The following is a 17667-nucleotide window of genomic DNA, read 5'->3' as shown; positions in this document are numbered from 1 at the left end:
AAGTATTTGGGAGCGATCTAACGTTTAAGTAATGTTCCTAATGTGGAGAAAAACCCTAGCCCTCAACCTAGGAAGAGTGCCCAATGCTTTTAGTCTTACTCCACTTAATGTTTAATCCATAGAAGCTTTATGTCTGAACCTTAAGAAGAGCGCCCAATGCTTTTAATCTTAATCCCGTTTAAGGTTTAATCCTTAAGTGTGTTAGGTCTGAACTTTATGAAGTGTACCCAATGCTTTTAGTCGTAGTTCCACTTCGTTTTACTATAATAATATATAAAGTAAAAAACCTAAATAAGAAATTAAAAGGAAACAAAGGTACATTTTGTATGTTTTATTTTTCGACTATTATGAACACCTTTTAACCAGTGTTTTGGTTTCATTTTCATTTCGAGTTAATTTCCTTTTGTTCTACTTACTGTAAATTGTAAAGAATAGTTTCATCATACATTGAGAAATAAGAATATAGTAAAAGTTTAAGGCAATACAATCAAATATAAAGAATTAAATAATACAAAAAGAGTGTAGGGGACGCAGTGGTTCAGTGGTAGAGCGTTCACCTGTGGTGCATGGGGTCCCTTGTTCGATCTCAGCTCGCAAAAAGCGGACTTTGTGGTGGACAAACACCATGTGCGTGGGTTGTCTCGGGGTTCTCCCACTTTATTCATTCCATCAGTCCATTCATTTCACTCATCATCCCTCATCCCCCTCTCCGTTAGCCTAGTCGACATAATCATGGAACCTAAAACTGAAATAAATAAATAAATAAAATATAAAATATACAAAAATGGTGTATTATTCAAGCCTCTTTCTTCCACCATTTTTTCCGAATTTCTGGAAAATTGATTCAGCAACGAATAGCATATGAATTTAAAGACCAGGCTTTAAATTACTTATTAAATGCTGGTAAGCGAACAAAGTAGTAATAATAATAATAATAATAATAATAATAATAATAATAATAATAATAATAATAATAATAATAATAATAAATAAATAAATAAATAAATAAATAAATAAATAAATAAATAAATAAATAAATAAATCAAAAAATTAAAAATGAAAAATTAGGTAGAGTTGAATAATTTGAGAACCTGACAGTTTATCGTTAGAAACTACGCACACAGTTGTGGACTGTGAGAGAAGGTCTTCATTATCTGTTTGTTTACTTAATGGCGATTTATGAACACTACTTTCTAATTTTCGGAAATGTTTACTGCTTTTACGCTGTATACCAAAGTAGTAAAACGAATTTACGGGAGACCGCAAAAGAAGCTTTAATACCTAACTACTTTTCTTCCGTAAGTTTACGTAATTAGTATTTTCAACTGTTATTAAAATTCCCGTTAAAAGGAATAAAGGAAAACTTAGATTCCTAATGTGAAGAATAAATATTTTTTTGTTTTGTTTTGTTACGGCGAATTAGTATTTTTTTTTCTTTCATAATTTATGAATTCGATTTTAGTTGTAGTTGAAACTAGCCTTTGACCAGCTGAGGGCTTTGCCCCCTAGACTCTAGTGTCTGCTTGTCCTACGACCCCGCATCTCATATGTATCAGCCTTGGCTTCTTGATGCTCTGTTTAATTATTCGCAATTAATTTTTGGCAGCCTCTGTTTTGCCATTCACAATGTATCAACTTATTGTATGATTATGTTGGATTCTCATTTTCAGAAGCTTCTGTTTATTTCTTATATCTAAATTTGTTAAAAAAAAAAAAAAAAAAAAAAGATTTTTGTTCAGTTAGACCTCTTGCATATTGTCAAGACAAAGTTCGATTCTTTTTCTTATAACTAGTGGCGTATTTACGATTTTGTTTCGGGGGGGGGACTTTGCCTGGAAAATGAAAATTCTGCAAGATATTTCATTTACTTTATTATAGTAAAATTTCGGAGGGGGGAGGGTTAAGCCCGGAAGTCTCCCCTAAATACATCACTGCTAACAACAATAACCGTGTAGATTAACAACATAGTAGCGACACAAAACAACTCAAATTGTTAAAACTGCTCAATAAAACCACTCTGTAGTTGGAAATTTTTATTTTAGTGATTTTGTTAAATAATCCTATAGAAAATATACAAATCTAGACTTAATTCTAAGGATCTGAAATATGAGATTTTATAAGTCTAAAAAATAACGCCCATTTAAATAGCATAGGATTTTTTCCCCCCATCAGATCCCATAAAAACTGAAAATATTTACTTTTGGCAATTTTCTTGTGGTTAGTCTTGAAAGCTATAGTCGTCCAAATTTCATCCTTGTAGCCCTACAGGAAGTGTCCAATGATTTGGGATGCAGAAGGCGTGCCATATAAATAACATGGGGAAGATTTTTTAATTTAGAGTTTGTTGTTCTCTGCGCTCCTCGTATTCACTGGAACCCTCATGGATGGTCTAATGCAGTATTTTTCAACTTTTTTTCTTTGGGGCACACTAAAGTAGGTTTCAAACTTTCGCGACACTCTAGCATGTAATTTTTTCCTAGATACAGGAAGGCAAACATATGAAAATACGTACAATACATTTTTTTAAATAAATTATTATAATGTAAGGACTATGAGATAAAAATCTCACAAGCAAATTACGTAAGACTCTTGAATAGAAACATATTAACATAAAAGAAACTTATGACTCGTAAGCAAAAATGTAAGGAAGAAATATTACCATCAGAAATATAAGAATACATCAAACTTAAAACTAGTAAGATACTTGTCTCTAGCAATCTTTGAAAAGCATATCTACGCGTGGATGAACTCTTGACAGACACACTCTCATACTCAGTGTTTCTTTCCAAAGAAAAACGAACAGCTTTAAAAGCAAACTTCCCAACTTTTAAACTTAAAAGACAAGTGCAAAATTAGATGGATTGGCGATATATATATTTTAAATTTTCCTCTAAAGATAATTTCTCTGCGTTAGATCTTAGAAGACATTAAAAATCTCGCAACACACCTAACATGTATTCGCGACACAGCGGTTGAGAAACAATGGTCTAGTGGCTAGTGCTCAAGGCTTTCGGACACAAGGTCCAAGGTTCAATTCCCGGTGAGAGAGTATGGAAGAAGTTATAATGGTTCAGATCCCACTTTAAGTTGAAAGTTTTGTGTTAATGGATCAAAGGCCATAACTCGAAATGAATCAGACACAAATACTCGCTGGGATCTTCTTTACTGTGAGGTCTATGGGATCTTCTAGACGCCAGAGGTGTCAACAGGAAAGTAGCTTCTGTTTACTTCAAAGATGTTATAAGATATAATATGAAATGATACATGGAAATTAATATTCAGTTCTTGCGATATTTTTTTATGAATAGTTAAATTAGTGTTTTTTTTTCTTCCTGTGACCTTCCGTATTATTAACACGATAAATTGTTTTGTGTATTATGTTTGTATTAGTTCCAAATTTTCAACTCATGAAAAAAATAGTGAAGAGTGATATTTCTAAGATGAATCTGGAGAACCTTCGTGAAAATATTTCACCTGGCAACCCTGAAGATAGTTTAAGAGGGTGTACACCCCCAAAGCAATCAATACTTTCATCAAGCGACTAAAAAAAAGTAATTTAATCACACGGAATAAGAAGACGAACAGTTGTTCCGACCATGAATCCTTTACAATTGTATGCAATGAAGATTGACACATATTGTCGAAAGCTTTTAATAAAACAATTTTGATCGCCAATAAAGAAGGTACATGCGCTGTGCATGTGAATGTATGCCGCCATTGGAGAAATAGACAGTCAGTTGTTCGCTGCAGGTCGGGCGGCATTGATTGGTGCAGTGGAGCCATGGCGCAAGGCCCAGCGACGGGCTAGGTTTGGTCGGTCGGGGGTCTGGGGTGTGGTAAGAGCACCACCACCTTTTTCCCTCTGGGGGGTACGGGATATTAAAACATATTAGTACGAGTTTCCTTTTTTACATCACGTGAAGCCTAAAATAATAATTAATAATAAAAACCACGATCCTTGGCTACAGAGTAATTTCGTAACTCGCCTCGGTGTTCGAATTAAAATAATCCCCGTTTCACAGTAGGATATGCTACAATTCTTGCCTTTAGAGTGGTGCAGGTCTGGAAAGAAGGTAAGTGACCACAGTGTTTAGCCTTGTGCTTCAGTAGCATTTATGTGTAAGCATTCGAATCTGTTTGCGTTAACAGTCATTCACTTGTAAATTTACTTCGCTGATTGCTGTGCGCTAAAGCTTCATTGTATAAAAAATGTTTATTTTTTTATTATTTAAATGTTTATCTTTGACAACTTTCTTTCGCATTTGGTATTTGTTTTTATTTTTTTTTCATATTTGTGTTAGTATATTGGAAGTCACTTTTATTTTACAAGAATTTTATATATTTCAAAATGTAAAAAAGAAAAAAATAGCTTCATGCCTTATGTATTCTAGTTTTCGAAATGTATGCTTCTTTTTATAAGTAAACCAGAATCTCCGTACAAATTAAGTGGATAAACATAAATTATAAAACAATTAATGTTACAAAAAATGATAATAATAATATAATTTATTATTATTAACAATTTAATATTTTTTTCTTGTTACTGATGAAATTGAAGATTAATGTTATGAAGTTATGGTTTGCAACTTCAGAATTGATACTTTTCTATGTTGACAAAGATAATTACAGTATTTAACACTGTACTAACTTTCGTGTTTCTTTAGGATGATCCAATATTAATTAACTTCGCTCTTGACATTTTGAAAACGTGTTCTATCCGTCCAATTAGTTGTTACAATCAGAGGCGGACCAAGGCAAAATTTTCATCTGGGCAAAGTTACTTTCCCCTCTCCCAACACCTAGCCTATATTTTACATTTTATTATGGTGATTTTAATATTTAAACTCATTTTTCAAAAAGAAAAATTAATAAACAAATACACGATATAGGTGTATTTAGTACTTAAAATTATACATATAGTATCAACTACGTTGTGTTTTTACTAGTATTATTTATGTATCGATATGTATCAACAAAAACAATATCGAACAGCATTTATTGAATTCTATTAATGGTGACATGATTATTGCTATATTGAAAATTGTTTTGTTATATCAATAACATCAGAAGTCATTCTACAAGAGCAACATATATAAAATCCAATAAGATTGATTGTCTGGGAAAAGTTCACAAAGAACGTGGCTCGCTATAAACAATATCAACTTCCCCTACACTCTTTCTTCTGTATGTCATGTCTCCATTTGTCGATACATCCCCCCTAGTACTATGAAACTCTCCTCTTCCATAGCGGAATGGAAAAAGATTATGTAATTGATGCTACTTTACAAGAATGTAAACCAAAAAAGTCAGTAAAAAACGTTACAAAATTTACTTTTAGAGGCTCGTTTTGACGCCCCTTGACTGTGGCGCCCCGGGCAGTTGCTCGGGTTGCCCGACCCTGGTCCGTCCCTGGCTACAGTTAAAATGGCTCAATGAAACGATACACTTACAATACAAACGAAATATAAATGGAAAAGTTCAGTTGTTTCAGACACCTAAGTTGTTGGAAATTGAGATCAATCCTAATCATTAATTTTTATTTATTTATTTATCAACACTACAGGCAGATTACCAATTAGTTTGTTGAAATATTACAATATATTTTTACGAAAGTTTTTTTTTTTTTTTAGTACCTTACAGACATTGTGCATATATCAGTTTTATCATGTTTTTGACAATTTTTAAGGAACAGATTTCAAATATTAGTAACTTCTGATATTATCGTGAGCTTCATGATTAGAAATGATTACGTGATGCAGTCATTTTTCTGTAGAACTTCCTCGATAATACGTCCCTTGTAATATTGCTGAGCCATCAAGTTCCACTGCATTTTAAGGGACGAACATTGTGTTTTCACTTATCAGGAAATGTTCCTGAAGAAAAAATGAAATGAAATCTTTCAGTTTTACGTCATACGGTTATGTCGGTTAGGCTAAAAGAGATGGTGATGATGAGAATGGAATGAAATGATTAAATGAAGAAAGTGAGAGGAAACGGGAGAACCCCGAGAAAACACACGGACACGATGTTTGTGTACCATAAAGTCCACTTGGAGCGAGCTGTGATCGAACCAGGGACCCATGTACCAGAGGTGAACGCTCTACTACTGAGCCACTGTGCCCTCTGATCCCGAAGAAATTGAGTTATCTGGGGAGAGAAAGGAATATGGTAAATATATTATTTTATTTGTTGCAACGTGCTTTGTATGACTTCATCAATTCACAAACTCCATTGTAATAGTTTAAGAATTACTAGAAATTATTAATATTACAAAGATATATTGAAAATCATAGTTAAAGATTTTCACATAAAGATAAAAATCAAAATCATTACAAATGTTTAATATTGGAGTACATTTGAAGAAATAAGAAACGTAATAAAAATATGAAAGTAAAATAACTTAAAATTATTGCTTGGTTCACTTTGTCACATTTTAAATATTGTTCAGCACTATAAATCAAGTGTTTTCATAATATCCTTTTTACCCCCTGACTTGTGTTCAAAGTTTTAGTATTCAGTTTTTTGTTTAAGGGGAAGGAGTCTCTGCTTAGTAGTTCCTTTTGGAACTCGATTTATTTTATCAAAATCTTGTTAAACATAAATTGTGCAAAAGAGCACACACGCCTTTTACACTAATGAAAACAAATTAGATTATTTTATTATTAAATATTTTGGATATTTAATATTTTAATGGGGGGCCGCTGTGGCTCAGTGGTAGAGCGTTCACCTCTGGTGCTTGGGGTCCCGGGTTCGATCCCAGCCCCCGCAAAGTGAACCTCGTGGTGGACAAACACCGTGTGCGTGGGTTTCCTTGGGGTTCTCCTGTTTCCTCCCACTTTCTTCATTCCACCATTTCATTTATTACTCATCATCGCCGTCTCCTTTAGCCTAACCGGCATAATTGTGGGACGTAAAACTCAAATATTCCATTCCATTTCATTTTTTTAAAAATATTTTAAACAGGTTAACTTTTTCTTTCCTTAATAAAAGTAAAGCAAGTTAACCCTAGACTGATAGAAAAAAACTAGTGAAATACTTTAGTATTGTTATAATGGTGGATAAGTGTGGAGAATAGCGTTATATTTTGATTTTGAATAATAAGTTAATAATTAAAAAAAAACATCATTCTACTGGTGATAAATCTTGTACTAATTAGGTTTCTTCACAGTATTTCTTGCAAAATATAATCATGATGTTCTATGAAGCATTTAATATTATTTCTGGTCGATGTTCTGTAGACAGTTCTTCGTTTATTCTGTGGTCAGTGTTTTTTTTTTTTTTTTTTTTTATGTCACTGCCCATGTTGTTTTGCAAATATTGTCTTTCACACCCATGGCCGTCTGCAGTGGATAAGCGACAAGGGGGAATTTCCCTCCCGTATTTTTGAGACAGATTCGATGATTTGAAATGCATGTCAAGAATACATTATTAGATCTACTTACTCACACCCTACACTATTTATATTTACGTAGTAAAGTTATGCAGTGTGCGTAACTATAGTTGTTTCACATAAAGTATTCAAGGTATGTATATTCACGACCTCGCTTGTGTGTCTGATTTGCTCTTCCTCTCCTTAGAAAAAAAAAAATGCAGGCGTTTCTGATCACACTATTTGTTAAATACAGACTTTTAGTTGTTTGTTAGAACTTCATTTGTTAAAAAAGGTCCTAAAACTTACCTTATAGAACTATGACTCCTATTGACCTTTTATTTGTAAATATTTCGACAATTTTCTGCTATCTTTTACTGTAATGTTGCGGAAGAAGAGAAACAAGTTAGAAATTGTAGGCATAGGTGCAATAGTGATCTAACCAACATCCATTTCTCTAATATTCACAAGTCCGGTATTAAAAAGCAGCGAAAAAAAAAAAAAAAGCTTTGAATTTGACTCCACTGGATCTGAATGTGCATGCTATAAGTATACTTGCACATATTTTTCTTCGCAGTTTCGCCGTTAAGATTTAGAATATAATCGTATATTCTAAACATTATAAAAAATATTTTTAAGTCATATACGGGGTGCACATCAGAAGTTGGTGCTGTTTTACCCTAGTTTAGAAAGTAATAAGTGTAGATTTGCGTATTTTAGACCTGATTTAACTTAAGGCTTTATGGGGTAACTGTGGAAAATAATTAAGCTTCTATTTGTTTTTAATAGATTCATCTTTGAAAGAAAACTTCTTTTTTGAAACAGTGGGCACAGTGAATCAGTACTGAGCGCTTACCTCTGGTAAGTGAGGTCCCTGGTTCGATCCCGGCCAAGTAAGTTCGTGTTAGACAACATCGTGTCCGTTGGTTTTCTCGGGGTACTCCCGTTTCCTCCCACTTTCTCATTCCACCAATTCTTCCATCATCATTCAGTTGCTTTAATCATAGTCTCCCTTAGCCTAACAGCCATAACCGTGGGACGTTAAATTCAAAGATTTCATTTCATTTTCCGTTTTTGAAACTGACCTGAAATGATTGATTTCACCTTAGAGGTAGGTCCCAACAAAGATTTTGTCTCCATGTTGTGAAAAAGGAATCGATGTTCATCACCAGTTGACGGATGTTTATAAGGACACTGCCCTTCCTCACTGTACTGTGCGGAAGTGGGTGCGTGGATTTGCAAAGGGCTAGAGGAGGTCAACTGAAGATCTACCAAGCTCAATTGCAACTACTTCAGAAAACACTACTCTTGTTGAGGACCTGGTCATGGAGGACGGAGAGCTAATTGTTGAGGATATCTAACTTTACAGGATTCTCTCATTGCATCGTGGAAAGACTTACAGAGACCACTTGAAGTTAAGATTAGGTTCCTTGCAGGACCGTGACTTGTGGGAGGGGCAGGAGGGGCAACTGCCCCCTAGGGAAGCTCCCCGACATTCGAGGGGATCCCACTTAAACACAATTTTCTTACTCCATATACGGTACGAACATGAAATTTTAAACGAAGCATCAAACACGTTCAGTGCATTACATAAACAAAACAGAACACAAAAAGTAAAAACGAAAATGAGCCGTGGGCCCATTTCATTAAAAAAAAAAAAAAATGTCTACTGTTAGGAGCCCTAGAAATAATATTCGCATGGCTTAGAGATTTGTCAATATTATCCCCATAATTAATTTGTTATGAATGGAACGGGCCCAGGAGCGTGCTGGAGGGCCCACAGTCTCCGGGGGCGCACAAAGAGTAAGAGAAAGATTGAAAAAAGAGGCCAATTTTCGAATTTTGCGGGAGGGCCCAAAACATCTTTTTCTAGGGGACCCAAATATTAATGCTTGTCTCCCCAAGAAAAAAAATAAGTTACGGCGCTGGTTCCTCGACAGATGAATGTGAAAAATGTGGTCTCCCGAAAATGGTCTTTTACAGGCTAAGAATATCAGATTGATCCTTTTATTTATTCTACTTCCGAAGAACTATCTCCTAATTATCTCTATCCGTTTCAACCTGAAAGATTTACGGCGAGGCAGACGTTTTCCGTCCAGAAGTGCCTTCAGAAGACATTTTCCAGCGGCTAAAATATGCATTCCAAAACAACTACGCACATGTTTTTGAAAGGTGGTTCGAGGATGTGGAGATTACATTGAGAAGTGACGAAAAGCTCTCATCCAAATATTGAACATGGAGGTTATATGTGAACAGCACGTAATGAACACGGTGACTCAGTGATAGAACGTTCTCTGGTGCGTGGTGACCCGGGTTCGATCCCAGCTTGCGCCGAGTGGGTTTTTGTGGTGGAAAAACCGCGTGTTCGTGGGTTTTCTCGAGGTTCTTCCGTTTCCTCCCTCTTTGTTGATACCACCATTGCATTCATTTCTCATCATCACGGTCTCTTTAAGTCTAGCCGGCATAACTGTAGGACGTAAAGCTTTAAGATTTCATTTCACTTTGTGAACGGCACGTACGTTTGGTGTGTGTCATATAATTTAAAAGTACCTCTGAATGGGGATGCTGTGTAAAAGAGCTAGTTATCTGTCACATTTTGGCCTACTTTTTTCTTTCTCTACGACTACGTAGTTTTCTGTCATTTTTAAATATTGCCAAGTGTTGAGGTAAGATTTTTGGTGTATCTGTCATACATAATCCATCAACTGAAATCCTGTTTCCTTTTCCTACTACGCTTTCAGTACTGTCCCTCAGAATTCAAATTTTTCGTAATCAAGGTCTTTTTAAAATTATATCTTCCATTTTTACAGTATGTAGTTATGTTTTTAGTTCCTGTCGCCACACGATTATTCTTTGTCAGCTACTGGACAACAGGTATCCACCGGGTATCGAATGTGTAATCAATAAAATATGCCAAACAACTATTGAATAAAACAAAACACTGATTTATCTGTGCAAAGTTAATAACGTGTTGAATAAAGCATTGGATTAAAGTAAGCGTTTAATTCGAGAAAATATTATTTCTTTAAACAAATGAAGGCCGTATTAATTTTATTATTTTGTAGGTGAAGTTAGTACATTGTAACCAAGGTATAAAGACTCACACCAAAAAAGATTATGATAGTAGTAAGACCAGATTGTTGTACTAACAACAGTGGACAGGTCCAGAAACTCCCGGCCGATTTTTTTCGAGGGGAGGGGGAGGATAAAAGACCGACACTTATGCGAAGTCGCAAATACACAGGGGTGCCCACAGAGGGGGGCTATGACGCAAACTGCGTCATTGAAATATTGGGGGGGGGTAAAAATCTATATAAATATGTTTGAGGGAGTGTAAAAATCAATCGAAAAGAAGTTTTTTTCATGGAAGAACACCTACGGATAGACAATTGGGGGGGGGGGTGCGTCATGGACATAAGGGGGTGGGCACCACTGAAATATACATAGCTTGATGCACATAATACTTCATGTAATACAAATATTATTGACGCACTTTGCAGAACTCTGTTAACTATAGTAAAACTACTAGGCGTAACAGCTCTTTTAGTGGTCTGAGCTGCTACAACGCCATCTGTTAGCGACTGGCTGAACTACTTCCAGCCTTGCGACGAGCGCGCTGCCTCTAACAGGTACATTACAAGCTTTCTAGACCTAGTGGGAGGCATGTCCTGTTTTAACGTGACGCCCCAGTTTGCCTCACGACGGTGAGTGGATGCCAAAACTTGAGAAGCACCGGCCGGGAATCGACCACGCGGACGTCAGTCCAACGCTATAATTAACCACAGACTACGGTGTTCCCTATTAACTACGGTAAATATATTAAATACTGTAGTGGATGAGTAAGGAAAGCTAATACGATTTGACATGTATTTCAAAGAACCGAGTCCCTTTCGAAAATTTAGAAGAAGACCATTGACCCCTCTTGTCTCTCGCTGTGCACGCCCATTGATAGGTCGTGTAAAGCTGAAACGCTCCACCTGTGAAGTTGAAATTAATTTTAAGTAATGCTTCTGAAGTATAATTACTGAGATTGATAGGAGTTAAAATTCGCGCGTTCGAATCCTTGTTACATTATGTGGACTTTGCCATGAACAAATATTGTATGCATGGGCTTTCTCCTGTACTTTCGTGTTTCCTTCCCCTTCTTTTAATATTACATCACCAATGATTTGCATTGATCGTGTCGGACGTAGGCGAGCAGTTAGCGATCTTAGGTATTAAGAGACCTAGTCACTAATGAAATTAAAATACCGCTAATTTTACAGTAATTATGTGATATCTTCAAATAGATAAAAGATAATCGAAATGTGGAACAAGAGCGCGCTAGACAATATTATTTTGCATGAGGTACCGTTATCACGAGTCACCTAGTAGCTTTCCGTTTGCAGCCATTTAAAAATACGAAAATAAATGCCGATTTTCTAAATGGCTGGAAATGGAAAGCAGATAAGTGAGTTATGATAACGGTATCTCATGTAAAATAATATTGTCTAGCGAGCTCTTGTTCCATTTTTCGATTATCTTTTATCTATTTGAAGATATCACATAATTACAGTAAAATTAGTGGTATTTTAATTTCGCAGTGATTATGGGACCTCTTAAACCCTATCGCCAGCCATTGTGAGTGAAAGTTTCTCAGGACTTTTTCTTAGTTCCACTAGACGAAGCGGGATATATCCGCTGATAAAGCTTTCTTCCGCTTCAATTAGCATTCATGTTGGTACTCTATATAACTCTACCATTAACTGTCATCGCGTATCCTTATTTAGTAATTTGTTACATAAGTTCAATAACCTCGCGCAACCTATTGTAAACTGTTTGTATGAAAAAGAAATCTTAGAATAATTACGGCGTTTGGTTATATTGCTAGTGCGTTTTGTACGACACATAAGACGAAATTAAAAAAAAAAAAAAAAAAAGTAGCATTTAAGTTTCACAATCTATATTTAAAATAAGCTCTAAATACGATGGTGCTACTGACTAGATAACACGAGCCTGTTAACGGTAGTTAATGCAATTGGAGATCATATGTTCGTAATCCTATAGATATAAAAGTGGGGTTTGAAAGTGAGTGGAAGGGGGCAAAATTGGATTTACAATGTGTGAGTCACGAACTGAAACGTGAATCCGAGCGAGAGAAAGTTTTTTTCTTTTTGTGTGTTGTGAGGTTGTATTGATCGAACTCCGAATGTGCTGCAGTGCTTGCTTTCCCGTTCTTCTGTTCTTAAGAAAAAAAGGCTGTTGGTTAGGTTCCAGGCAGTGCCACGTTTCCATCTCTGGCAGCCAAATGATGCTTAATTACTCAAAAAAGTTTCTAACTTAATTGTTGGATTTTCTTCAATTATGTCGTTTAAGACTTACCGACAGAGTATGGGGCATGTAGTCAGTTGCACTGGAAATTGACTAGATTTGTCATTAGAACGAATCTTTTAATGTATTCTAGTTAAAAAAAAAAAAAAAAAAATCAGCTTATAAACAAATTATCAGGCTTCCAACCTATTCTGTACAAAAAGAAAAATGAAATGAAATCTTTAAGTTTTACGTCCCACAGTTATGCCGGTTAGGCTAAAGGAGACGGTGATGATGAGAGGTGAGTGAAATCGTGGAATGAAGAAAGTGGGAGGAAACGGGAGAACCCCGAGAAAACTTACGAGTACGGTGTTTGTCCACCACAAAGTCCACACGACGCAAGCTAGGATCGAACCAGGGACCCCAAGCACCGGAGGTGAACGCTCTACCACTGAGCCACCGCGCCCCCAGCTTTGCAAAAAGATTGGAAGTCTCATATAATGGCTGTGTCTGTTCATTGACAGATATCAGAGCAGAACTATAATAGGTAACGAGATTAAAATAATAATAATAATAATAATAATAATAATAATAATAATAATAATAATAATAATAATAATAATAATAATAATCGGTTCAGTATCTCGAGAATAGTTTTATCTGAATCCTTATCTTTCTGCTGAAACTCGAAATGCTGGAAATCCAGAACAACTTCACAGACCAAAAACAGCAAGAGATGTCAAGAAAGGATTTTTTTTCTCTATGGAATCGGCGTCTCAAGAATAAATTTCATGTCAATTCTCATTCTCGTTCAGTCTTGAATTTCCGTATTTTAGAAGTCTACCGCAACTTCACAATGAGGAAAATAAAATCACTTGTTCTTTAAATAGTGTCAGACACATCTATCTGGAAGCAAACATACAAAGTATATGGAGACAAGCAACTATATTGGATGGCAACAGCATTGTAATCAATAGAATAAACTAGATTATTTTAACATCTCATGCCCTTTAGGATAAAGGAAGCAGATGCTTATTGAAAGTGTGGAATGAGAGTGTGGGAGTAAATTGAAGGACCCCGAGAAAACTATGCACACGAAGGTGTTCACTATTAATTTATGAAAATGTTAATTTTAGTTTTCTTGTCAACGTTACGCCAGTTGTTGGAATAGTTTACTGTAACTAATCACACTGTATTATATACTACTGCAGGCCGGTAACCAGCCCAAAAATGTAGGGAAGGGGGGCGACCCAACCATATTATAGTTCATTTGCAAGCCTACCGTGAAAATTTTAGGGGGGCAGTGGAAATTTAGCCCCCCCCCCCGTGGATACGGTCCTGTACTACCGGTATTACTGGTAAGAGAACAGACACAATATCGAAAGAATATAAATAACTACTTTAATACTTGATTATGGAAATCAATCAAAATAGACTAATCAATTCCGAGAAAGTTTATTCTATGACTTCCATGTGCGTAACCCTAATACACTCACAAATACTTAGGCGACAGACTACAAATTAATTGTTCGTTAAGTGTTCTGTAATATTCGTGGTTTGTACAGACTTACAATATTCTTAATTCGCAACAACTATGTGGTAATTAACTGAACCAATTCCACCATAACATCCACCATAAACTCACATGTTCTGCAATCGCACCAGAGATTAGCGCCACTAAGCCCTTATGACCCGACAGTAGAAGTGAATAGATTTAAATACTTAGGTACAACTGTAACATGTGGGAATGAGAAAAAAAAATGCAATGATATCTTTCAATTTAACGTCCCCCTGTTATCCATTTAAGCTAAGGGAGACCATGACTAAAGCAAATGAATGATGATGAACTGGCGGAATGAGAAAGTGGGAGGAAACGGAAGTACCCGGAGAAAACCCACGGGCACGATTTGTCCACCACAAATTTACTTGACTAGGAAACGAACCAGTGACCCCATGCACCAGATGTAAGCTCTCTACTATTGAGCCACCGTGTACCGTGGGAATAAGGCCAGGGAAGTTAAAATAAATTGATTTCGGGAAGTCCGCGACATCACTCAATGCGAAACTCGTATAATTGCAACTGGTATCTAGGAAGTTAAAATTTAAACTACACTTATAATAGCATAGTGTTACCGTAGTACTGTATAAGAGCAAAAATGGCATTAATATGACAAGATAAAAACAAGCTGAGGGTATTCGAAAACAGGTCTTGAAGGAGAGACGAACAACCGGTTGAACGGAGAAACTAACATAACACAAACCTCCTCATTCTCTAATCTTCATGATATGCCATGAGTTATTAGGTGAAGATGCCCACTCGGTGTATGGAGTCTGTTTAAAAGGATCTGAGTAGGCTCTGAAGATGGGAATGTAATACAAAATAACTTTCCGGAAATAAGGTGTGGCTCAAAATAGGATACAACATTGTAAAGCAAACTAGTAACTAATTTGTGGTTGGTGTGATAATACAAGATCCTTAAGAGTTTATTGATGGCAATAATCTGCTCTTAAATGTATTTGATTAGTAAATATACGAGGGTATTTCCAATAGCTTCTGGTTTGATACTGAAATATCGTGTCATTGATAATAAGACGTTCATGGAATGTGGTGCCATCTATGGAAGGAATAACGTATGAATTTCAACTGTGAAGCTGTGTCAGTTCGTTGGAGGCTGTCATTTGAATCAGTTGGTGTGTATTGAGCTCCCCTACTGCATCACAGTGATCCAGTTCACACGGCTGTTGTTGCAAAGCCTGCGCAATGAAAAAGAGTATAGCTTCGAGGAGGTCCAACACCCACTCTACAATCCAGATTTGGCACTACAGTCTTTGCAACAACAACCGTGTAGACTCGAGCATTCTTGTACATGAGCTCAGTGGACAGCTTCTGATTCTAGTGGCTGCTTCCGATACGCACTAACGTGGCTAGATAGTTGAAATTGGTATATTATTCTCTAGATGACACTATATGCCATGAATAGCTTAAAACCAATGGCATGTAGCCTAGTGCCAGATTAAAAACTTCTGGAAATGCCGTCGTACACTGTTATTAACTTAGTATATCTAACAAAGTTGCTGAGATTCTCTAGTAAAAAATCAGGAAGAAAAATAGTGGGATTCTGGTTTGCGCTTTTTTTTAAAATTTTATTTCATTTTAAACATGTAGATAGCGCTTAAATGTTTTAAGTTTTTTTGAATTTGCTGTTCATTTATTTTGTTGTGTATACGAAATGGCTTTAGTCGTTCGTTATTTTCTGCCGCAACGCTGTACATGTTATTTTCTTTTCACACAGGACTCCCGCCCCTAACACCGCCCCTAGTGGGGGCGGGTGCCCCTCTGGGGGAAAGGGAGAACCGCCCCCTCCTGGACAGGCGGGTTCAAAACATAAGTCTCATCGGTAAGTGTGGATTTGGTGTCGTGTATTGTGGTGTGGTGTGGTGTCTGTTGCACTTCTTTCCTTCTCTTTTTGGTGTTGGTCTTCTTCTGTCTCTTCTTTGTGATTGTCCTTCTTTTATTTAGTGTTGATGGTCCACCCGTATGCGTGTAACCAGGACACTAGCTGTATCAATGTGCTAGGGAGAGTCAAATGAAAACACTGACTGTTTGCACCGAAGTTGTGAAAGTTTGCAACATTGATAACCATGCTTTGAAAAGTGACTTAACAGAAAGCATTACCCAGTTAGAACGCATATATTGTAATCACGCTCGACTCTAGTCATAGGAAATACACTGTTCTGATTGGTTGAAGTTATCAGTTTCTCTTCACGTAGCATACATATAGCACATATCTAACGCCTGTTGCTGTCGGTCATCGTGGCCGAGTGGTCTACTAATGACAATCGATTTTGGCGTGGGTTCAAACCCGGCCCAAGGAAAGTTTTTTTTTAAATTTTTATAACACTATTATCATGAAAATAAGATAAAAAATAACTCATTTGCCCTTGTACGTAATATACAATGATAAAAAGTGATTTATTTACGTTACGAAACAGAGATGAGGGAGCGTCAGCGAGTTAAGGGGCTAGAAGCCCCGCAGGGCTCGTTTTCTTCCACCTTTACCCCCATAATAATACCACGTGACATTATGTAACACTGGGGTGGTTCAACTTCGAACCTCACCCGCTTCCCTATGACCAAAATGTGTATATATATATATATATATATATATATATATATATATATATATATATATATATATATATATATATATATAGTGTAAGAGAAGTGTCACCTATAGAGTTGACCAGTGCCGTGCCGTGGAAAATCAGCGCCCGGGGCGAGAGTATACGACGACACCCCCATTCATATATTCCAAGTATTTTTCTTTTTTCTCCCGAATTTTGCGGCGCTTACTTCGGTGCTCGGGGCCGTCGCCCCGCTCGCCACGGCACGGTACTGGAGCTGATATAGTTGCGCAGCTTTAGGCTGCAGTAACAAGCATGCATGTCTATAATACACGTTTTATTCTTCAGTGGATTTTGATAAGTTTGATTTTATCCTTCTCAGATAACGAAAAACGTAAAAGTGTTCGTTTCGTACTGCTACAGATTCCGCCATTTTGACACTACTGTTCTGCCCTCAAGTAGTATTGTAACTTGTTGGTGACATCTGTCGGTCATTTCAATCAATGTCTATCATTGTTGCAAACTTTGATCGCGCTTAATTTGTAAATTTTAGGGTACTTCTAAAGCACTTTCATTTGACTATCGCTAGTACATTGTATTTGATAAACTAACACATTTTTAATAAGGCACTGTCGAGTGGAGAGACCATCCTAGAAAGTATTCTTAAATGAAAACTATTGACTCTTTCACCCGTAGGCTTGCACTCACCCTAAGAGATCAACATACTTGAAACACGAAGCACTGATTTCTGATTTGCTTAGAAAACTCGGTCCAGCTTTTGTGCATTATTCTCTGGTGAACATCTTTATTGTAAATAAAGCTGAATAAACGTGAGGTTTGGCATGAACCGACAAATCTGGATAATTTTCAACAGCTTTTCTTGG

The 17667-nt window shown here is 36.4% G+C and overlaps 1 protein-coding gene across 15 annotated transcripts in view; it reads left to right on the top strand.

Annotated features, from left to right (window-relative positions):
* sick (sickie) overlaps positions 1-17667 on the top strand; it is a 1461343-nt gene that overhangs the window by 1145092 nt on the left and 298584 nt on the right. For 14 of the 15 annotated variants that reach the window (XM_081752883.1, XM_081752884.1, XM_081752886.1 and 11 more), the window contains one exon: positions 15952-16056. The exons of the other annotated variant lie outside the window; for it this stretch is intronic. In XM_081752883.1, coding sequence (XP_081609009.1) covers positions 15952-16056 — 105 coding nt within the window. The remainder of the gene's footprint in view (positions 1-15951; positions 16057-17667) is intronic. 15 annotated transcript variants of the gene reach the window in all.

This window comes from Thermobia domestica, chromosome 3 (genome assembly GCF_964235325.1).
Source record: "Thermobia domestica chromosome 3, izTheDome1.hap1.1, whole genome shotgun sequence".
In the NCBI taxonomy this organism is placed as follows: domain Eukaryota; kingdom Metazoa; phylum Arthropoda; class Insecta; order Zygentoma; family Lepismatidae; genus Thermobia; species Thermobia domestica.
This window is presented reverse-complemented; position numbering and strand designations above follow the sequence as displayed.